This window comes from Somniosus microcephalus, chromosome 3 (assembly GCF_052327205.1).
Source record: "Somniosus microcephalus isolate GS21.2 chromosome 3, FLI_Smic_1.0, whole genome shotgun sequence".
Lineage (NCBI taxonomy): Eukaryota > Metazoa > Chordata > Chondrichthyes > Squaliformes > Somniosidae > Somniosus > Somniosus microcephalus.
In genome coordinates this window covers 161,088,759-161,110,472 of record NC_140989.1, presented here as the reverse complement: position 1 = coordinate 161,110,472, position 21,714 = coordinate 161,088,759, and the positions used below count along the sequence as shown (strand labels likewise).

The following is a 21,714-nucleotide window of genomic DNA, read 5'->3' as shown; positions in this document are numbered from 1 at the left end:
GGACAAGTTAAGAAACAAAAGATTACTTTTGTTTGATGAATATGACTCATCTAGAGTCATCTTTTGTTTCTTAACTTGTCCCATTACCTCTCTTTATGCCTTGCACCATCATCCCTTTTGTCAGTCAATCTCTCCTGCCTTCCAGCCTGTCACAGACCTTCCCTTTGTTCTTTCCTCCCCTCCTCCCTGCCCCTGCTTAAAAATCTCTCTTCTTTAACCTTTTCCAGTTCTAACAAAGGGTCCTCTACCCAAAACGTTAACTCTGTTTCTCTCTCCTTGATGCTACCTGACCTGCTGAGTGTTTCCAGCATTTTCTGTTGTTATTTCAGATTTCCAGCATCCACAGTATTTTGCTATTGTATTAGACTTAGTCAGTGTCTGCGGGAGCCAGGAGGGACTTCTATCCTATTAGCTTAGCAAGAATCACTGGAGCTGCCATCCTAGGGCACCTGGGTGCGGGAAGGTTTGTGTGTGTGTAACAGACACACGTTTGGGCCACAATGTCCTGATTCCCTTTGGGCCGCTGAGTTTTATTAGTGAACAACAACAGAATTAACATGAGTCAGTAAATACAGGGATCTGATGATGGGACTGAGATCTGGTGGCCTAGGGTCCAGGGGCCTCAGTCTAGAAGATCTAGTGGTCCAGGGGCCTCAGTCTAGAAGATCTGGTGGTCTAGGGTCCAGGGGCCTCAGTCTAGAAACTCTGGTGGTCCAGAGTCCAGGGGCCTCAGTCTAGAAGATCTGGAGCCCAGGGTCCAGGGGCCCCAGTCTAGAAGATCTGGTGGTCCAGGGTCCAGGGGCCTCAGCCTAGAAGATCTGGAGCCCAGGGTCCAGGGGCCTCAGTCTAGAAGATCTGGTGATCCAGGGTCCTCAGTCTAGAAGATCTGGTGGTCTAGGGTCCAGGGGCCTCAGTCTAGAAGATCTGGTGGTCCAGGGGCCTCAGTCTAGAAGATCTGGTGGTCCAGGGTCCAGGGGCCTCAGTCTAGAAGATCTGATGGTCCAGGGTCCAGGGGCCTCAGTCTAGAAGATCTGGTGGTCCAGGGGCCTCAGTCTAGAAGATCTAGTGGTCCAGGGGCCTCAGTCTAGAAGATCTGGTGGTCCAGGGGCCTCAGTCTAGAAGATCTGGTGGCCCAGAGTCCAGGGGCCTCAGTCTAGAAGATCTGGTGGCCCAGAGTCCAGGGGCCTCAGTCTAGAAGATCTGGTGGTCCAGGGTCCAGGGGCCTCAGTCTAGAAGATCTGGTGGTCCAGGGTCCAGGGGCCTCAGTCTAGAAGATCTGGTGGTCCAGGGGCCTCAGTCTAGAAGATCTGGTGGTCCAGGGTCCAGGGGCCTCAGTCTAGAAGATCTGGTGGTCCAGGGGCCTCAGTCTAGAAGATCTGGTGGCCCAGAGTCCAGGGGCCTCAGTCTAGAAGATCTGGTGGCCCAGAGTCCAGGGGCCTCAGTCTAGAAGATCTGGAGCCCAGGGTCCAGGGGCCTCAGTCTAGAAGATCTGGAGCCCAGGGTCCAGGGGCCTCAGTCTAGAAGATCCGGTGGCCCAGAGTCCAGGGGCCTCAGTCTAGAAGATCTGGTGGTCTAGGGTCCAGGGGCCTCAGTCTAGAAGATCTGGTGGTCCAGGGGCCTCAGTCTAGAAGATCTGGTGGCCCAGGGACCTCAGTCTAGAAGATCTGATGGTCCAGGGTCCAGGGGCCTCAATCTAGAAGATCTGGAGCCCAGGGTCCAGGTGCTTCAGTCTAGAAGATCTGGTGGTCTAGGGTCCAGGGGCCTCAGTCTAGAAGATCTGGTGGCCTAGGGTCCAGGGGCCTCAATCAGGAAATCAGGAGCCCAGGGTCCAGGGGCCTCAATCTAGAAGATCTGGTGGCCCAGGGTCCAGGGGCCTCAATCTAGAAGATCTGGAGCCCAGGGTCCAGGGGCCTAAGTCTAGAAGATCTGGAGCCCAGGGTCCAGGGGCCTCACTCTAGAAGATCTGGTGACCTAGGGTCCAGGGGCCTCAGTCTAGAAGATCTGGTGGTCTAGGGTCCAGGGGCCTCAGTTTAGAAGATCTGGTGGTCTAGGGTCCAGGGGCCTCAGTCTAGAAGATCTGGTGGTCCAGGGTCCAGGGGCCTCAGTCTAGAAGATCTGGTGGTCTAGGGTCCAGGGGCCTCAGTCTAGAAGATCAGGTGGTCCAGGGTCCAGGGGCCTCAGTCTAGAAGATCTGGTGGTCCAGGGTCCAGGGGCCTCAGTCTAGAAGATCTGGTGGCCTAGGGTCCAGGGGCCTCAGTCTAGAAAATTTGGTGTTCTAAGGTCCAGGGGCCTCAGTCTAGAAGAGCTGGTGGTCCAGGGTCCAGGGGCCTCAGTCTAGAAGATCTGGTGGCCCAGAGTCCAGGGGCCTCAGTCTAGAAGATCTGGAGCCCAGGGTCCAGGGGCCTCAGTCTAGAAGATCTGGAGCCCAGGGTCCAGCGGCCTCAATCTAGAAGATCTGGTGGCCTAGGGTCCAGGGGCCTCAATCTAGAAGATCTGGAGCCCAGGGTCCAGGGGCCTCAATCTAGAAGATCTGGTGGTCTAGGGTCCAGGGGCCTCAGTCTAGAAGATCTGGAGCCCAGGGTCCAGGGACCTCAGTCTAGAAGATCTAGTGGCCTAGGGTCCAGGGGCCTCAGTCTAGAAGATCTGGTGGTCTAGGGTCCATGGGCCTCAGTCTAGAAGATCTGGTGGCATAGGGTTCAGGGGCCTCAGTCTAGAAGATCTGGTGGCATAGGGTTCAGGGGCCTCAGTCTAGAAGATCTGGTGGCATAGGGTCCAGGGGCCTCAGTCTAGAAGATCTGGTGGTCCACGGTCCAGGGGCCTCAGTCTAGAAGATCTGGTGGTCCAGGGTCCAGGGGCCTCAGTCTAGAAGATCTGGTGGCATGGGGTCCAGGGGCCTCAGTCTAGAAGATCTGGTGGCATAGGGTCCAGGGGCCTCAGTCTAGAAGATCTGGTGGCCTAGGGTCCAGGGGCCTCAGTCTAGAAGATCTGGTGGCCTAGGGTCCAGGGGCCTCAGTCTAGAAGATCTGGTGGTCCACGGTCCAGGGGCGAGGGTGGGGTGGAACTTCCTCGGGCCATCTCCAGCTTCTCTAACTTTGACGGAAACCATGGTTACGCACATAAACAGTGCTTCCGAAGTTATGACAGAGGGGTGGGAGCACCCCTAAAGACATTCAACCCCTATGTTCTGAGGTACTTAACACAACCCCGGCTTTAGGGTGGGTTTGATGAATGTGATTACAGCGGTACAATCAATGAATAAAACATAAGGGGTCATTTTACGAGCCTGGGCTGCTGATGAGGAGCTCTGTCTACTAGCTGTGCAGATCAGGGATCCAGGCACACACTGCCTATTGGTCTTCCCAGCATTGTGCCCAGAAGTGAAGACTGGTATCCCTATAGTCAGCTATGGCTCAGTGGGTAGCACTCGCTAGGTGGGAGAGGCTAGGAGTGAGCCTGGTGTTACTGGTTGCCTGATTGCAGCTGGGAGCTGGAGGGAGTTTTGTAAAAAGTTGGTGGTGGGTTTTGTTTTCAGGTTTTAGGACCTTTTTGGCCCACAAAAACAGCCAGATGGCTGCTGAGGGGTCCGGAGTGCCAGGCCCCTCAGAGGACAATGTTCCCGAGAGGAATTTAATTAGGGAAGAAACTGTGGTGGGAAAGGGAAAAAAAAGGCCCAAAGATTTGGGCCGGGACCTCAGGAGGTTTGGTAAAGAAAACACGGTGGTGGTGCAGTGTGAGGATAAGAAGATTCAAGCTTGGGATATTATCCAGGCGGTTCATGAGGACTGTGGCAAGGGAAGCTGCTTTGCTTGCAGACCAAAGCCAAATGTGGGATTCGAGGTGACGGTCAGTGGTCGTGAGGAGGTGGAAAGACTGTTACTCAGTCTGAAAGTTGGTGAGAAATTCTTGGAGGCGACTCTGCTATATTCAGAGGAGGTGGTGGTTTCATTTTTAAACTTGCCAGTTTACATCGAGGACAAAGTGCTAAGCAAGAAGTTGGAGTCGTGGGACATTAAAATCTGTTCTGCAATAAAAAGGAGGTACTATCCGGGAACACGGATAGCAGACGGAACCCGGTATGTAAAGGTGCGGTTCCCAGAGAGGGTGAGGTCATTGCCGTACAGTATGAAGTTCGAGACACTGGAAGGAGTGCAGTACTTTCGTGTGCTGCATGATAACCAAGTAAAGGTGTGCTATTATTGTCTTGGACATGACCATCTCGTAAGAAACTGTCCAGACCTGTATTGTTACAATTGTGGTGAGTCGGGACACATTGCTTGGAGCTGCAAGGCGGAGAGCTGTGGGTTGTGTCGCAAAGGCCCCACCCACTGTGAGTGTGTGGCAGAACAGAGCGATATGAGTGATGAGGAGGTGGGAGAAGGAGCAGGAGATGAGAGTGGAACGGCCGGAGGAGCGGTGCAGTCGGAGGACACAGCCGGTAAAATGAAGGAGGAAGGAGCACAGGAAGAGGCAGAGGATGGCGGAGTGGAGAACGGGATGGAGATGGCAGAAAACACGCCGAGTGTTGTGGAGGGGAACAAAGACAGCAGCGGGCAGCGAGGGTCGAGTGCAGACTCGAGCCTTAGTGCGGTTCGGCTCCCCCTGGGGAGTCTGGTGTCTGCGGGGGGAGAGGTGGCGGGAGCGGGGTGTGTGGTGGATGTGGGTGCTCCGGGGAGAGGCGGGGAGTCGGATATCTTGGTGAGCGGGAGGGGGCAGGATGGGGAGAGGGTGCAAGAGGCAGGAGCCTTAAAGGGACAGCAGGACGGGATCGGCGAGATAGAGACGTCAGAAGGGAACAATTTAGGTGCGCCATTGTCCCATGAAGTGAGGGAACAGGGTGCAAGGGTCAGAGGTGGAGATGTGGTCGAAGGGAGCGGCACAGTGGGAGAAACTGCGATAGCAGGAAGACTCTCTATGGGAGATGAAGTATCTGACGAGGAGCAGGATTATGTATCTGACGGGGAGCAGGCACAGGGGGTTGCAGAAGAGCTTGAGTGTGAGGAATTAGAGGGGGACAGAGACATGGAAGTCAGGGGTGGGGTGGCATCATGTGGAAAGTGAAAGGTTAGTGAGGGGCAGAAGGAGGGAGAAAGGGCAGCTCCTGGGCCCAAACTTAATACAAGGAAGAGGCTGAAACAGCAGGGAGGGGTCAAACAGGAGGTGAAAAAGAGCCGGAGGCTGCAGGAAAAAGCAACAGCTGCCCGAAAAGTTGAGAAGAAGCATGAGAGGAGGGAAGAGCCAGAGATTAAATGATGGGGAGCTTATCAGGCAAACTTCCCTTCTTTGGAGCCATGATTACATTGGTCTCGATTAATGTGAACGGACTGAGGGGCGAGAAGAAATTGCAGCAGTTGTTGCAGGGTTTTAAAGGCACGGACTTGTTGTGTCTACAAGAAACCTTTTGGGATGAGGATATTCTAGAAAGAGTTCAGAAGGTTTGGAAGGGAGAGGTGTTTGCAAGTTGTGCAGACAATAACCATAGAGGGGTGGCTGTTTTGGTGAGTCTGTCCATAGAAGAGAATGTTGCCTTGGTGGACAAGGACACTGAGGGGAGATTTTTACGGCTAAGGGTAAAAATGGAGGGATTTAATTGCGATCTCTTTAATATCTATGCACCGAACGACCATTGCAAGTGTCGCGAGTTTTTTCGGGGGTTATTCACTGAAGTGGCAGAGGTGGAAAATCCTTGTATAGTGGGGGATTTTAATGTATTTTTATCTCGGATGGACATTTCAGCCCAGATGACCTTTAAGGATGATAACTCCAGAGGGATAATTGTAAAAATGACGGCAAATTTAAATTTCAGAGACTTATGGAGGGACCGGAACCCCATAAAAAGGGAGTTCTCCAGAGCAGGTTGGGTGGGTGATGTTTTAAAACAGCCGAATAGATTTTGTGTTAATGCGGGAAGGGTTAAGTTCGAAGGTGATGGAGATTTATTATAAAAAAATATTTTTTAGTGATCACTCGGCTTTGGTTCTTAGAATTAGGAACAGCAGAGTTAAGATCGGTTCAGGGGTTTGGATTTTAAACAATCAATACCTGAAAGAAATTGCTTATAAAGAAGGGATTATAAATATAATAAAGAATGCTCGGAAGGAACCTTTGTTCTTGAAAGAAAGAAGAGTTTGGTGGGACAATTTCAAATATGAGGTAAAAGTTTTTTCGGTACGTTATGGGAAAAAGAGGGCGGCAGCTAACCAGCATCGAGAAGAGAATATAAACAAAAGGTTTACGGATGTCAGTAAAGCAGTTGACGGAGGGGATAAGGGAGCTGAGACTAAGTTCCGGTGCTAAAGGAAGAGTGGGGATTATTGCAAGCTGAAAAATGCAAGGGGGCCATTCTCCGTGCAAAGGCTAGAGATGCATTGGAGGGCGAAAGATGCACTAGATATTTTCTAGAGCAAGGGAAGCTGCAACAGAGATTATCGTTAATTGAAGAGTTGAAGGTTGGGGAGAAGATCATTCATGAAAGTGGGGAGATTTTAGAGGCGGCTAGCAGCTTTTATCAAGAGTTATATACAAAAGAAGACATTTCCAAATTGGCGATGGAGAAGGTTACTGCTTTTATTGAAGAGGGTTTAAAGGAGGATGAGAGAAGCATGTGTGACAAAGAAGTAGGATTAGCGGAAATAAAAGTACCAATAAGTGGAATGAAGGGGGGGAAAAGCCCAGGGTCCGATGGACTAAGTGCAGAATTTTATAAAGAATTTTTTGAGATTTTAAGTCCATTGCTCTTAGAAGTTTTTAAGGAAATTAAAATTGAGGGAAGCCTGGCCCCATCTATGAGGAGAGGTATCATAAGCTTAGCTTATAAAAATAAAGGGGATAGATGGGATCTGAAGAATTGGAGGCCCATCACATTATTAAATGTGGATTATAAGATCTTGGCGAGGGCTATGGCAAATCGTTTGAGGTGTTACCGGAGATAGTTTGGCCCTCTCAGTCCTATGGAGTCATAGGCCGGGACATCGCAGACTCTGTGGTCTCAATCCGAGATGCGACAGAGCTCATGGAAGAGAGTGGGAGGGAGGCTTATGTATTAAAGATAGATCAAGAGAAAGCCTTTGATAGGGTCTCTCATGAGTTTTTATTGAAGGTTTTGGAAGCATTTGGTTTCAAGGAAAATTTCATTCAGTGGATAAGGATTTTTTATTCAAACATATTTAGCTGCGTTAAATGTAATGGTTTTTTATCCAAGTATTTTCCGATACAGAGATCAGTGAGACAGGGTTGTCCCCTGTCCCCATTGTTGTACACATTGGTAGCAGAACCATTAGGTTACATGATGCGACAGAAACAAGGTGTAGTTGGGATTGTGGTCCCCAGTTCTGGGCTGGTGTCGGTGATACACCAATATGCAGATGACACAACCTTAACATTGAGAAATGGGGAGTCAGTGAGGAAAGCTATGGATGTAGTGGAGGAATATTGTAGAGCTTCAGGAGCCAGAGTGAATTATAGTAAGTCCCAATGCCTGGTTGCAGGGAGGGGTAGGGGGAAATGGTTGGGGAAATGTCCCTTTAAGGTGGTGGAGGTTTTGGAAGTTCTGGGGGTGCATATGGGGTGCAAGAAAGACAGGGATGAACTGGATCAACCTTGGGAACCGAAGGTTATGAAAATTAAAAAGATTTTGGGAAGATGGGAAAGAAGGTGGTTGAAAGTGCAAGGAAGAGCGACAGTGGTGTCTGCTCTCCTGCTATCTAAGCTATGGTACTTATTGACGGTGGAGGATATTCCTGAGTGGGCGGAAAAGTCCATGCGAGAGGCTTGTGTGAGGTTTTTATGGGAAGGGAAACCAGCCTTGATGGCATACAATACCATCATTGGACAGAGAAATCAGGGAGGACTCAATTTTCCAGATATTGATTTGAAGAAGAAATCCTTTAGAATCAAACAAATGGGTGAAGAGATTTCTTCAGAAGTCAAATACAAGTTTTTGGAAGAGTTGTTTTGAGCATTTTTTAAAACGAAGTGGGATAGGAGGGCAGGGGATATTGTATATGGAATACAATAATATGTTTTTGAAATCGATTAAACTTCTCCCTAGGTTTTATAAGGGGGTTGTAGAGACTTGGGCCCAATTTTTAAAGAGTGTGCAGTTTATGCCCAAGGGGGCTGCGGAATTTTTAGAACAGCCCTTATTTTTGAACAGGTGGGTCAACATCGACGGAGAGGTTTTATTTAATCAAGCTTTTATAAAAGCTGGGATTATATCTGTGAAAGATGTATTATACGAGGTAATTCCAGGTTGGTTGCCGGAAGCGATGGTGAGGGACATGGTGTGGGAGGAGGATCAGGAGGTAGAAGGAAAAGCAATAGGAATCATGTATGAGAAGATTGTGAGGGCAATGCCACAGGATTGGATGGAAGAAATAAATGCGGAAATCTCCAAAGGAAGTAAAATGCGTCCTGCTTTTCCAAGCTTTGTACTGGAGAAAGGGGGAGAGTTGGTCCAATTTGACAACTGTAATACTCGAGATTTCTATGAGGTATTCAGAGAATGGAGATTCAAGACACCTGCTGGTCAGGAGTTTTGGCAGAGTATATACCCACAGCTGGACTTCAACAGGATTTGGAAGGGAGTGTGGGTGAATTTTAAATGCCCAGAATGGATTGAACTGGATTTCAAATTGGCTCATAACCGGATTTTTACCATGACGGTCTTGTGCAAGATTGGACGAGTGGAGGCGGCAACTTGCCCAATGTGTGGGACACGGGATGAGACTCTGTCCCATTTACTGGTATTATGTCCGCAGTTAAATGACTTTAAGTACTATGTTCGACAGTTGTGTGAAGCTTTTTTGCTGGGTGGGGACCGAAGAGCGAGAATGGGAATCCCGTGGGACTCAATTTTGAGATGGGGATTGCAGGAGAGTCTGCCCGAGTCTAGCGGAGCGGCAATTAATTTAATGTTCAGTTTGGCTAGATTCGTGATTCTGCAAAGAAGGGATGCTCTGTTTTTTAAGGGGAGGAGAATCAATCTAAAAGAGTATTTTAAATATAAGCTAAAAGATCATTATAAGGCTCTGTGGATGTTTTATTCAGAAAGGAATTTAAGGACAGTATTTTACAACCAATTTTTAAAGTACAATCGATTAATATATGTTACAGGTGACAAATTAAACTTCAGGTTTTGATGTTAAAATGTGGTGGCGGAATGGCTGTGCAGAGCAGTGGAATTGATTTGTATCATACAATGTAATGATCACGATGTTGTAAATGTTCTTAATGTTCAATAAAGTATAATAAAAAAAAAGTGGGTAGCACTTGCGCTTCTGAGTCAGAAGGTTGTGGGTTCAAATCCCACTCCAAAGATACTTAGCCCTCAACCAACATCACTAACACAGATAATATGGTAATTTATCTCACTGCTGTTTGTGGGGCCTTGCAGTGTACCAAATTGGCTGCTACATTACAACAGTGACTACAAAGTGCTTTAGGATGTCCTAACATCACTATATGAATGCAAATCTTTCTTTTCATGACATGTTTGCATTGGCGACTACAGAGCAGGTTTCCAATTGAATCAACCCTACAATCTTCAATGTAAATGGAGCCTCAAACTCACAGCTAACACAGGGGTTGGAGCTTGCACAGTCAGCAAAAAGGATTTACTGAAACGACCAGTTTCATCTTGCAAAATTAAGTCCGATGAGGTTAAATAGGTCAAGGGCCCCTGGTCGCTGGAGAAGAGGCACCCGATCTTTTAACGAGAAGGCTGGGTACTCACATAGCCTGCGACCTCTGCTCCTCATTGACAGCCTCCATGCTGCTTTGTTGGGTTATGATCTTCTCTCCACTGCTTGCAACTGATCGCAACAGGTTCTTCTGCTCTGCGAGCTGCTGCTCCAACTCCTAGAAATAGATTCAGAAAACAGTCTAAACTTTCATGAAACGGAAACAGACAACATTCAGCATCCATGAAGAGAACAGACAAGGTAACGTTTCAGGTGTGGACCCTATGTCCAGTTCGGACGATGGGTCTACTGCTGAATTATTAATTCATCTCTTCTTGCTGATTGACCTGCTGAGTGCTTCCAACATTTTCACTTCTTGTTTCAGATTTCCAGTATTTTGCTTTTGAAGCTAAATTTCATGTTGGGTTTACTGCTTTCTGCAATATCTGAACATCATAACTCATTCATGTCCAAAACAATCCAATATTGAGGGTGTATGAGTGTGGGGGAAGGAGAATTAGCTCACAGTGAACAATCTTGTGGTGGAATGGACAAACTGTTGAAGACCTGGGCTTTTCATACCTCCAGGCAAGGCTCCTCGGTCTTCAGGTTTTTTGCAGTAAAAGAGTATTGGCCAGGTTTGCAACTTCTGCTGGATCACCTGCCTGAGGGAGCTCCGTGCTCCTCCCCACTTGACTTCAAGAGGTACCTTGTTTCTTGTACCAATGTCACATCTCCAGTACATCTTTCCTCCAGCTACCCTGCTAATCGATTCACTTTTTTAAAAAAGTGTGTTCTCGGGATATGGTCAATGCTGGCAAGGCGGCATGCATTGGCCAAACTTAGTTGTCTTGAGAAGGTGGTGGTGGGCTGCCTTCTCTTTCCTGTAAAGAGTAGCTTGCTGGACCACTTCTGTAAGGTTTCGCAAGAATTTCGAAAATCTCTACAGCTCCGAAGACTTTTTTTGATTAAAGAAAACCTGTATTAAGTGAAAGAGTGCTGCACTAGGTAAAAGTGCTGTATTAAGTAAAAGAGTGTTCTACTAAGCAAAAGAGTGCTGTAGTAAGCGAAAGTGTACTGCACCAAGTAAAAGTGTGCTGCATTAGGTAAAAGTGAAAAGTACTGTATCAAGTAAAAGTGCTGTATTAAGCATAGTTGTGCTGTATTGATCATTTTCAATTTATTTCCTTTTATTTCAATAAATACTGGTCTTCTTTGCACCCAACCACGAGTCTCGTTTTGTCTACATCGCTACTGAATAAGTCCGGCGGTCAGAACCAAGAAAAGGGGAGCGATTCGAAACTGCACGGGGCTCTGGAGCAGCTCAGATACTTCTGACTGGCCAGAGATTATAACCCCATCCCCGTTAATTTCTACAAAACGGCGACCACGGCAGGACCGTCAGCAACAGTGTGCAATGTAGCAGATGGTGGTTTGGGTCTGGAGAGAGCAGCAGTTATTGGTTTTCTTTTTATCCCACTGGTCTGTTTGTGGTTAGGTGCCCGCAGGCTTGGGGAAGTTACCCGCAGGCTTAGGAAATCTAGAGCAGAGAGTTGGGATAGGGAAAGGGAGGTTGAAGAATACCAGGCCAAGATAGAGCGCCTGGTGGTTCAGTTTAGTGAGGGCAAAAGCCACACGAGGCACGAGTCAGAGTACCTGAAGTGCCTAGTTGCAGAGGCCAAGAGCAATGAGATGAGGGTGCGGGAGGAGAACGCCCGTCTCATACAAGAAGTAAAAGAGCAGGAGGAAAAGGTTAAGGAGGTAAAGGCAGCATATAAGCTGGCCTGCGAGCAAGGGTTTGAGGAAGCAGATCATGGTCCCTGTAGGGAAGAGATAGAAAGCTTGAATATGGCTTTAAAGAGGGCAAAGGGGATATGTCATGTCTGATCAGCCCGAAGGCAGGTCAGCGGATTTTACCGGCAACCCAAATAAAACCGTCCCACAGGCAACACCCAGGAAAAGGTTGGTCAGGGAATCAGAGGTCCCATGAACGCCACCCACGGCTCCGAGCTTTCAGGAGCTCTGGCAGCAAAGGGGGGGTGGAGGATGAGGTGGTAGAGGAAGCACAGCAGGCCCCGCTAGATAGGCCGGGACCAGGACCAGTGTACCCCCTCCGACAATGGAGGTACGGTCCGCCCGTTGATGAAGATGACCCAGGGGCCATCCAGAATCAGTTTGTGGTGCCGTATGGCACCCAGCTCAGGAACCTGGTTAGCCACATCCCCAAGCTCACTAAAAAGGGAGATCCCTCTCTGCACTTCAGGGAAATAGAGCAGGCAGCTTGTGTAAATGACTGCGATGACGCAGAGCAAGCAAAAATGCTGCTGTTTTTCCTGGCAGGTGATCCCCTCCAGGCCCTATCTGGCGAGTGCAAAAGGGGGCCGAGGGATTATGAGGGTCTCAAGAATGAGATATTGGAGGCCATGGGACTCAATGATGGTAGTCCGTTCGCCCGGGTAGAGAGAACAGTGCAGCTCCCAGGGGAGTCCCCGCAGGCGTTCGCAGACAGGCTGTGGCCAGTCTACCGGAGCGCATGCCTGGGAATGCCAGGGCGGGCAGCACTGGACCCAGTCCAATTGACCCACTGGCTCCGTTGTCTTATGACAAACAGCCTACCCCAGATCCAAGCCCAGGTCGCGGCTTGGTTTGACCCCCGAAACCCCCAGACCACCGAAGAAGCGGTGATCCGCCGGCTCACAGTAGCCTTTAGAAACCTAAGGTGTATCGAGACGCCCCAACCCAAGGGAAAGGTCCATGAGGTTAAACCTGGGTGCCAGAGTAAGAAAGAGTGGCACCAGGAGGGTAACCGTCCCACCCAGGCTAAGTTAAATTGTTATGGGTGCGGGAAAGACGGTCACTGGAGAAAAGACTGTAAGAATCCCTGGAAGGATAACCAGGGAAAGGATCCCACAGCCCCAGCCCAAAAGGCAGGGCCAGATATCCCTCCCGCTGCGATCGAGTCATTTTTACAGTCCCTACGGTTTCTTCTGACTGACCAGGGGAGAGTAGCAGCCACCACCGGTGCTTTGACCCCGTCTGCCCCATCCCACTACCAGCAATGACTAGAGCCAGCGCAACCTGTTGACCTGTGTCCCCGCGAAAATGCTGAGGGGAGCAGACCCTATGTTAAGATGGGGGTGAAGATGGTGCAGGGGAGATATTCGGTGGACATTGGAGCCTCCAGCACGGTGGTCCACTCGGAAGACCTAGCCAATTCACCCCGGTCTAACAAGGTCCCATTTAGCTTAATGGGACCCACAGGGAAATGGGCAGCTGGGAGTGAACCTGAGGACAGAAATTCTCAGCCCGCAGTGGGTACAAGCTCACAGGCTGCACAGGCAGGTGCCGTGGCTTGTGTTGGGGGAGGAGCCATTCATGACCAGTGTAAGCTGTTTAAGCAGGGGGGCAGGGAAGGAGAGTTCTGGGACCCCTGTAGAGCAGGTCTGGTAGCAACAATCCGGGACAGGGGAGGCACACAGGGATAGCTTTGGCCCCGGACCAAAAGCAGGTCCAAGCCCAAGATTCCGCCTTTAAGGCCGCCCTGGTAAGGGAAAAGGATTTAGAACAGGATTACTGGCAGGCTGCCAGTTATATTAAACAATGCAGGTTGTTTGAGCCAAGGGCAGGGAAACAGGCAGCTGGGATTGTACCTGAGACTAGAAATCCTCAACCTGCAGCGCGTACGCTCACACAGACTGCACACGCAGGCGCAGTCGCGTGCGTGAGAGGAGAAGTTCCCCAGCACTTGGCCCGAGCGATTCCCCCTCTCTTGTGGGACGCCGGGGAGGAGCCTGAACCAGGTTTCAGACCTGAAGGGGAAGGCTCTCAGCCACCGGCAGCCGGTGGCAAGGGATTGCCTGTCCCCAGCCCAGGTTTGGGAAGGGAGGGACCCGAAGGAGGAGGTCCCCAGCCAGCAAGGAGTGTGACCCGAGTTAAGGGTCCGCTCACCAGGGTAGCCCCACCAGCGACACTCCCTAGGAGGTCTCTTCGGGTACCCCAGCCCAAGAAAGTATGGTCACCAGCTTTCCAGTGGAATAGGGCGGTCTCCCGAGTCAGGGAGAAGCCAAAAGACAGAAGTCCCCAACCAGCAGCCATAAGCTGCGAGGGACGAGAAGTTAGGATCAATCCAACCACGCCGCAGGGAGCAGCCTGTGGCAGCCCAAACAGGGATTAGGCTGGCCGCCCGGAGACGGGCGGCGCTTGTATATAGCTTTGTTCAAGTAATGTGTATAAAGGATTAAGGTAGAACGTGTTAATTTTAAATTTTATATTGCATATTGGTAGTGTTAATTATTAGAGTATAAGTTTTAAGTATGGTACCATTCCAGAAGTTGTATTATGTGAGCCAAGGTTGCGGGACCTGATCACACTCCCCCGAGCCAGGGGACCTGGCTAGATGTTTTCCCTTTAAAGTCTTTTTCAGAGTTCCGGAAGGTACAGAGGACCATCGTGTCTTTGGATGCTCGAGGAAAGGAGCACCCCTAGCCCACGACAGGAGGGGTCTGCAGGAGGCAGATGCCCACAGCATTTTAACTGTTATTGGAGATCCCGATTAAGATTAAGAGTTTACAAAAAGCTTGTTAATTATTTTATATTTTGTATTATGTATTGGTCCCAACTCCAAAGGAAATAATGTGTGAATTTAGTTCCTAACTGTAAGATTGTACTACTTGTTTAGAGTTAATTGAACAAATTGCATATGCCTAGGGATTGTCGTGTTTGCAGATTGTAAAATTTGAAATACATTTATGGCTGTAGAATGGTGCCATTTATTAAAGTGTCAGGCTATTGCATTATATAAAAAAGGGAAAAGGGAAGCTCGTTTTCTTCCATTCATTTTTTTAACAGATATGTTTTGGCTTGGTGGTAATCCCATTAAAGATGTTGTATCGTGTTAAAACTATGTCACAAGTGGTGCAGGGGCATTGGACCCCTCCATGTTTGAATTATTGTACTAATCATGTTTTTCTGTCGATAGATGCCTACTGTGTACTGCGATTCTCTCTGGGTAGGGGAGATGGAGGTGTCGGGGGATCAAAGATAGATATAGATAAGTATAAGGGAAGGTTGTTTGCGGGGGGTCAGAAATTATTGCTCACCTTTGGACAGGATACTACAAGCAAGTTTTAGTATCCGATGGGGGACTGTAAGGCTTCGCAAGAATTTCGAAAATCTCTACAGCTCCGAAGGCTTTTTTTGATTAAAGAAAACCTGGGTGGAATACCTTAAAAATCCAGGGCATCAAAAAAATGGCTATCAGACCTCATGGCAGGAGACAAAAGGACAGCCTGCTTGTGTGTTTGCAAAGGATTTGAAAAAAAAACACCAGCCTGTGCGAAATGCATGAAGTACTTGAGACTGTCAATTAACTGCAGTTTAGGAAATTTCAAACCGCAGGACAAAGGGGTTGTTTGTTTACAGAACCCTCTACAAACTTGAGATATCAGTAAGACATTTAAACTGAACGAATACCAGTTTAAACGAATGGGGAATACATTCAAAACCCATCACAGTCAATGGGGACAGATCGATTCTCTTTTGTATAGCCCAGATACATCGGGATTTGGGCGCGAAGATTATGGCTCCCAATGGGTATAAAATAGCCTCTCAGGAAGCCATCTCTCTCTCTCTCTGCCGCCTCGCCTCCATGCTCTGCCTACAGAAGAACAGCTCAGCAAGCCCACCCAAAAGAAGTGGAATACCAGCAGTTACTTTTAAATACTGGGGTATCTCTACTTCGGGGCGGTGAAGAATACAGACCGCAGGGGCACGGAGCAGGCATTTCACTGGTGAGCATAGATTTTCTGGCCCATCACAAGGCAACCTAGATAAGTATTAGGGGTAGGAATTTTTGTTAAATTGTAATTTTAGTCAATTTTCCCTCGTTGTGTCCGTTTTCTCCTCCCCTATTAAGTAAAAGTGCTGCACTAGGTAAAAGTGCTGTATTAAGTAAAAGTGCTGCACTAGGTAAAAGTGCTGTATTAAGTAAAAGAGTGCTGCACTAGGTAAAAGTGCTGTATTAAGTAAAAGAGTTCTGCACTAGGTAAAAGTGCTGTATTAAGTAAAAGAGTGTTCTACTAAGCAAAAGAGTGCTGTAGTAACCGAAAGTGTACTGCACCAAGTAAGAGTGTGCTGCACTAGGTAAAAGTGAAAAGTACTGTATTAAGTAAAAGTGCTGTATTAAGCATAGGTGTGCTGTATTGATCATTTTCAATTTATTTCCTTTTATTTCAATAAATACTGGTCTTCTTTGCACCCAACCACGAGTCTACATCGCTACTGAATAAGTCCGGCGGTCAGAACCAAGAAAAGGGGAGCGATTCGAAACCGCATGGGGCTCTGGAGCAGCTCAGATACTTCTGACTGGTCACAGATTATAACCCCATCCTCGTTAATTTCTACACTTCTGAGGGCACTTAGAATCAACTGGGGAGGGGCAGGAGGTTTCCCTTCCCTGAAGGGCATTAGTGAACCAGTTATGGTCATTTATTTCTGGTGCCAGCCCAAAATTGCAAGCTCTGGGTCACTAGTCCATCATAACCACTACCCCAGCATGTCCTCATAACATGAAACACACATTCTAAACACCTGCAGTTCAGGCAACCCATTGTTGGAATAATGTACATTATTCCGGTTCTACCCCAATAATAGATGACCTTCCACACTGAAGCTCTTCTTGGGTATCAGCCTTGGCTCAGTGTGTAGCATCCTCACCTCTGAGTCAGAAGGTTGTACGTTCAAATCCAACTCCTGAGACATAAGCACCATAATCTAGGCTGACACTGAGGGAGTGCTGCACTGTTGGAGGTGCCGTCTTTCAGATTTGACATTAAACCGAGGCCTAATCTGCCCTCTCAGGTGGATGTAAAAGATCCCGCTGCATTATTTTGAAGAATAGCAGGCAAGTTCTCCCAAGTGTCCTGGCCATTATTTATCCCTCAGTAACATCACTAAAACAGATTATCTGGTCATTATCACATTGCTGTTTTGGGAGCTTGCTGTGCGCAAATTGGCTGCACGTGTTTCCTACAATACAACAGTGGCTACACTTCAAAAAAGTAGTTCATTGGCTGTAAAGTGCTTTGGGACGTCCTGAGGTCGTAAAAGGTGCTAAATGGAAGTCTTTCTTTCCTGCTTCTCTCCTGAAAAAAACAGCTTAAACTCAGCTAAGGCCACCATCTTGTCCCATGTGAGCCTGGCCAGAAAGCACCATGAATCTGAGATCAGACATAGGGTCGATCTATTCTGTACGTCTAAGTGCCACACGACACAGTGCACTCCTACTTATAGGAGCAGCTCGCTGCAGTATATATTATGGGCCACTAGGAAAACATGATAACCTGACAGGGCCTCAATAGCCCCATGTTGGAAAAATATTCCCTGTTCTAATAACCCTCTGTGAGAAAATATTTCTTCTAACTTCCCCCTTCATTTTATCCAGTGATAATCCTCAGTCCGTGCCTCCTTGTTACAGATTTGTCAACCACTGGAAACAATATTTCACTGTTTAGCCTCTCAAAACCATTCCTAATTTTGAAAGCCTCTATTAGATCTTTTCTTAACCTTCTCTGTTCCAGAGGAAAATAAAACATTGGCGTAATGAAAAGCTCTAATTTCTGAGCTAAACGTTGACCGATGGTCCACTTGCCTTCTGTCTCTGCAGACTGTTCTGCTGGTGTTGGTAGCGAGTGGCCCGAGCCTGGACCAGCCACTCCTGGACACTGGGGCTCGTGTGGAATGTGGGATCTGTTTCCGTGTCCTCCTTCTCCTGCACCACGCCATGCTTTATCATAGAAAAAAAACAGGGTTACTCAATGGACTTATATCGGCAATTCCACCAATCCCCACCCAACTCTATAAAAAATTCTTCGAGATGTAGGCACCTTGAAAGGCCAGCATTTATTGCCCATCCCTCGTTGTCCTGAGTTTGATGCAACTGAGTGACTTGCGAGGCCCCTTCAGAGGACAGTTAAAAGTCAACCTCTTTGGTGTGGGACTAGAGTCACATATAGGTCAGACCAGATAAACGGCAGGTTTCCTCTTCTAATTAGTGAACCAGTTGGTTTTTACAACACTCTATAGCTTCATGGTCACTTCTACTGATATCAGCTTTTTATTTCCAGATTTTTGAAACTGAATTCAAATTCTCAACCTGACACGGTAGGATGTGGACTCACATTCTCTGAATTACTAGTCCAGTAACAGAACCACTACACAACCTTACCTTAAGGGACATGAGGAGCGGGACCCTGGATGGAGGAAGGGAACGGGACCCTCGATGGAGGAGGGGACTGGGATCCCCGGGAGGAGGAGGGGAGCGGGACCCTCGATGGAGAGGAGTGGGACACTCAATGGCAGATTGGAGTGGGTCCCTCGATGGAGGGAGGCGGGGCTCTCAATGGCGGATTGGAGTAGGAACCTCGATGGAGGAGGGGAGCGAGACCCTCAATGACGGATTTGAGTAGGAGCCTCGATGGAGGAGGGGAGCGGGACCCTTAATGACGGATTGGAGTGGGAACCTCAATGGAGGAGGGGAGCGGGACCCTCAAAGACGGATTGGAGTGGGAGCCTCGATGGAGGAGGGGAGTGGGACCCTCAATGACGGATTGGAGTGGGAACCTCGATGGAGGAGGGGAGCGGGACCCTCAATGACGGATTGGAGTGGGAGCCTTGATGGAGGAGGGGAGTGGGACCCTCAATGACGGATTGGAGTGGGAGCCTCGCTGGAGGAGGGGAGCGGGACCCTCAATGACGGATTGGAGTAGGAGCCTCGATGGAGGAGGGGAGCGGGACCCTCAATGACGGATTGGAGTAGGAGCCTGGATGGAGGAGGGGAGCAGGACCCTCAATGACGGATTGGAGTGGGAGCCTCAATGGAGGAGGGGAGCAGGACCCTCAATGACGGATTGGAGTGGGAGCCTCGATGGAGGAGGGGAGCGGGACCCTCAATGACGGATTGGAGTGGGAGCCTCGATGGAGGAGGGGAGCAGGACCCTCAATGAAGGAAACGCCACTGAAAGGCGGATGAGCTCATCCCTGAATTAACCAACAGCAGCCACAACCTACAAGTGATACGGCCGTGCTACAGAACAAGTCAATGAAAGGGTGACCGTGGACAGTCCGACACAACACCAGGGCTCAAGCTCATGCTCTAGGTGTGGAGGACAGTCAGAGGGGCTCCAATGATAGTCGACCGATGATGATGACAATGACTAGGCTTGTATTCCCTTGAGTATAAAAGATTAAGGAGCGATCTAACTGAGGTGTTTAAGATGATTAGAGGGTTTGATAGGGTAGATAGAGAGAAACTATTTCCTCTGGTGGGGGAATCCAGAACAAAGGGGCTTAAGTTTAAAATTAGAGCTAGGCCTTTCAGGGGTGATGTCAGGAAGCACTTCTTCACACAAAGGGGAGTGGAAATCTGTTGGGGCTGGGCCAATTGAAAATTTCAAAACTGAGAGATAGATGTTTGTGTTAAGGGTTACAAAACCAAGGCGGGTAAATGGAGTTAAGATACATCCAGCATGATCTAATTGTATGGCGGAACAGGCTGAATGGCCTACTCCTGTTCCTATGATGATGTTATATGTTTCAAAAGAATCATTGTAAAAAATAAAACTCTTCCAAGTGCATTTAATCGTAATAACAGATCGCAACACAGCCATATCCTTTAATGCTTGACTGGGATGATACTGACCCCACCCTGTGACCCAGACAACTCAGAATGTGAACAAATTCCACACTACACTATTTCCCTAACTTATGCTCAATTAGTAGATGAGATTCTTCACAGTTTCAAATTGGAAAAAGAAAATCCTGGACTCAAGTACTGATGAAAAGGAAGAAGATGGGCAAACACCTCAGGTGGCATGGTGATTAAACAGGACGGAGGTGGAGGCAGGAAAGGGACTTCCAGCTCACATTCAAATGCATATAGAATTACATCGAATTTATAGCACAGAAACAAGCCATTCGGCCCAACAGGTCTGTGCCGGTGTTTATGCTCCACTTGAGCCTCCTCCCACCTTACTTCATCTCACCCTAACAGCATATCCTTCTATTCCTTTCTCCCTCCTGTGTGTATCTAACTTCCCCTTAAATGCATCTCTGCTAGTCGCCTCAACCACTCCCTGTGGTAACAAGTTCCACATTCTCACCACTCTCTGGGTAAAGAAGTTTTTCCTGAATTCCTTATTGGATTTATTAGTGACTATCTTATATTTATGGCCCCTAGTTTTGGATTTCCCCACAGGTGGAAACATCTTCTCTACGTTTACCCTATCAAACCCCTTCATTATTTGAAAGACCTCGATCAGGTCACCTCTCAGCCTCTCTTTTCTAGAGAAAAGGGCCCCAGCCCATTCAGTCTTCAGAACCTTTCCTGCTTCAGTGGTGTGACTCGGTAACTGTGGCCCTGGATTGCTTCAGGGCGAAGGTGGGGGCTTCTCCCGATCTCCTGCTCTAATGTTGGTGAAAGCCTCGCCCCTCCCCTTGAGAAACAGCTGGATAACAGGCCTTCACACCACCTCTCCGGGGGTTGTGCCGATTCCACCCCCCTGCCCCCTCCACGAGATACCGTGTGAAGTCAGGCGATTCCCTGTGGAATTTCTGGGCCCGTGTCTCCAAGTGTTTGTACAACTGCTGTCTGCGTGTCCCCCTGTAACACACTGTCCCCGCTGAATCCCGTGGGATCTCACTGTGTCTCACACAACAGGCCGTCTCCCTGGAACACACTAAAAGCTCATTTTATATCGGTCCTTTAATTCAGATTCCGCGAGCCTGGTGCCCATAACACGGGTCCTGGCATCCAACCCCAGTGGAAGATTTAGTAAATTTGGATCTCCCAGTCTGCTGGCTGTCTACAGGATCCAGATTTAACAGAGCAAACACAAGGAGCCAGCATATGGAGTCTGTGTTACCTAATAGAGGTATTCAACATTGTGAAGGGTTTTGATAGAGCAAGTAGGAAGAAGCAGCTTCCTCTGGCAAGTGGGTCGGTAACCAGAGGAAACAGCTTTAAAATAATTGGCAAAAGAACTAGAGAAGAAACATTTCCATACAGAGGGTTGTTAAGATCTTATAGCACAGGAGGAGGCCCGTTGTGCCTGAGCCGGCTCTTTGAAAGAGCTAGTTAGTCCCACTCCCCCCTGCTCTGTCCCCATAACCCTGCAAGTTTTTCCCCTTCAAGTATTTATCTAATCCCCTTTTAAAAGTTACTATTGAATCTGCTTCCATCACCAGATCAGAACAACTCGCTGCATAAAAAAATGTCTCCTACATAACATGTCAAGCACAGGTCACTGAAGTGAGGGGCACCCACATGAAAATCACCACCTCAGAGCTACACAGCAGAGCACAAAGAACATGCAGAGAAATACTTTCAGGATCATAGGGACATGGAATAATTATGCAGTCCTGATGTGCCATCAATTCAGCAGTTTCCAACATCTTAATGAGCTGGGTTTCTAAGATCAAACTATTTTCTCAGAATCACTGGGGTACTGGCCGACGGCAATGATCAGATATTCAGATTAATGAAGTTATTAATGGTCAGGATTTTTCCAGGCCCTGTGGGATTTATTGGTGATTATTGGTCAGGATTTTTCCAGGCCGTGGGATTTATTGGTGTTATTGGGCAGGATATTCCCATCTGAAATGGGTGGTGGAATCAAATGCCATAGGAAATTTCAAAAGGCAAATTCACACGTACCTGAAAAGGATTAACTTGCAAGGTTATGGGGAAAAAGCTGGGTTGTGGGACTATATTGGACAGCTCTTTCAAAGAGCCAGCACAGGTACAATGGGCCGAATGGCCTCTTTTTGTGCTGTAAGATTCTGTGGTCCTATGGACCAATATATTGATTGCGACCTCAGAACAGAGACAGAATTAATTTTCAGCGGTTTACACCAACAAAGCTTCAAGCGCACAGTGACCACATTACATGTTGCAAACCCTTTGATGTATATTCAGTTCATACCACGCAAGGCTGGCCTGCAAAAACAAAGAAGTAATTCAACCCACAAGGCACCGATTTCT

The 21,714-nt window shown here is 48.2% G+C and overlaps 1 protein-coding gene across 12 annotated transcripts in view; it reads right to left on the bottom strand.

Moving 5' to 3' along the window:
- syne1b (spectrin repeat containing, nuclear envelope 1b) overlaps positions 1–21,714 on the bottom strand; it is an 834,787-nt gene that overhangs the window by 244,638 nt on the left and 568,435 nt on the right. For all 12 annotated transcript variants that reach the window (XM_085981815.1, XM_085981811.1, XM_085981814.1 and 9 more), the window contains 2 exons: positions 17,326–17,460; positions 9,731–9,855 (listed from right to left, as the gene is read on the bottom strand). In XM_085981815.1, coding sequence (XP_085837941.1) covers positions 9,731–9,855; positions 17,326–17,460 — 260 coding nt within the window. The remainder of the gene's footprint in view (positions 1–9,730; positions 9,856–17,325; positions 17,461–21,714) is intronic.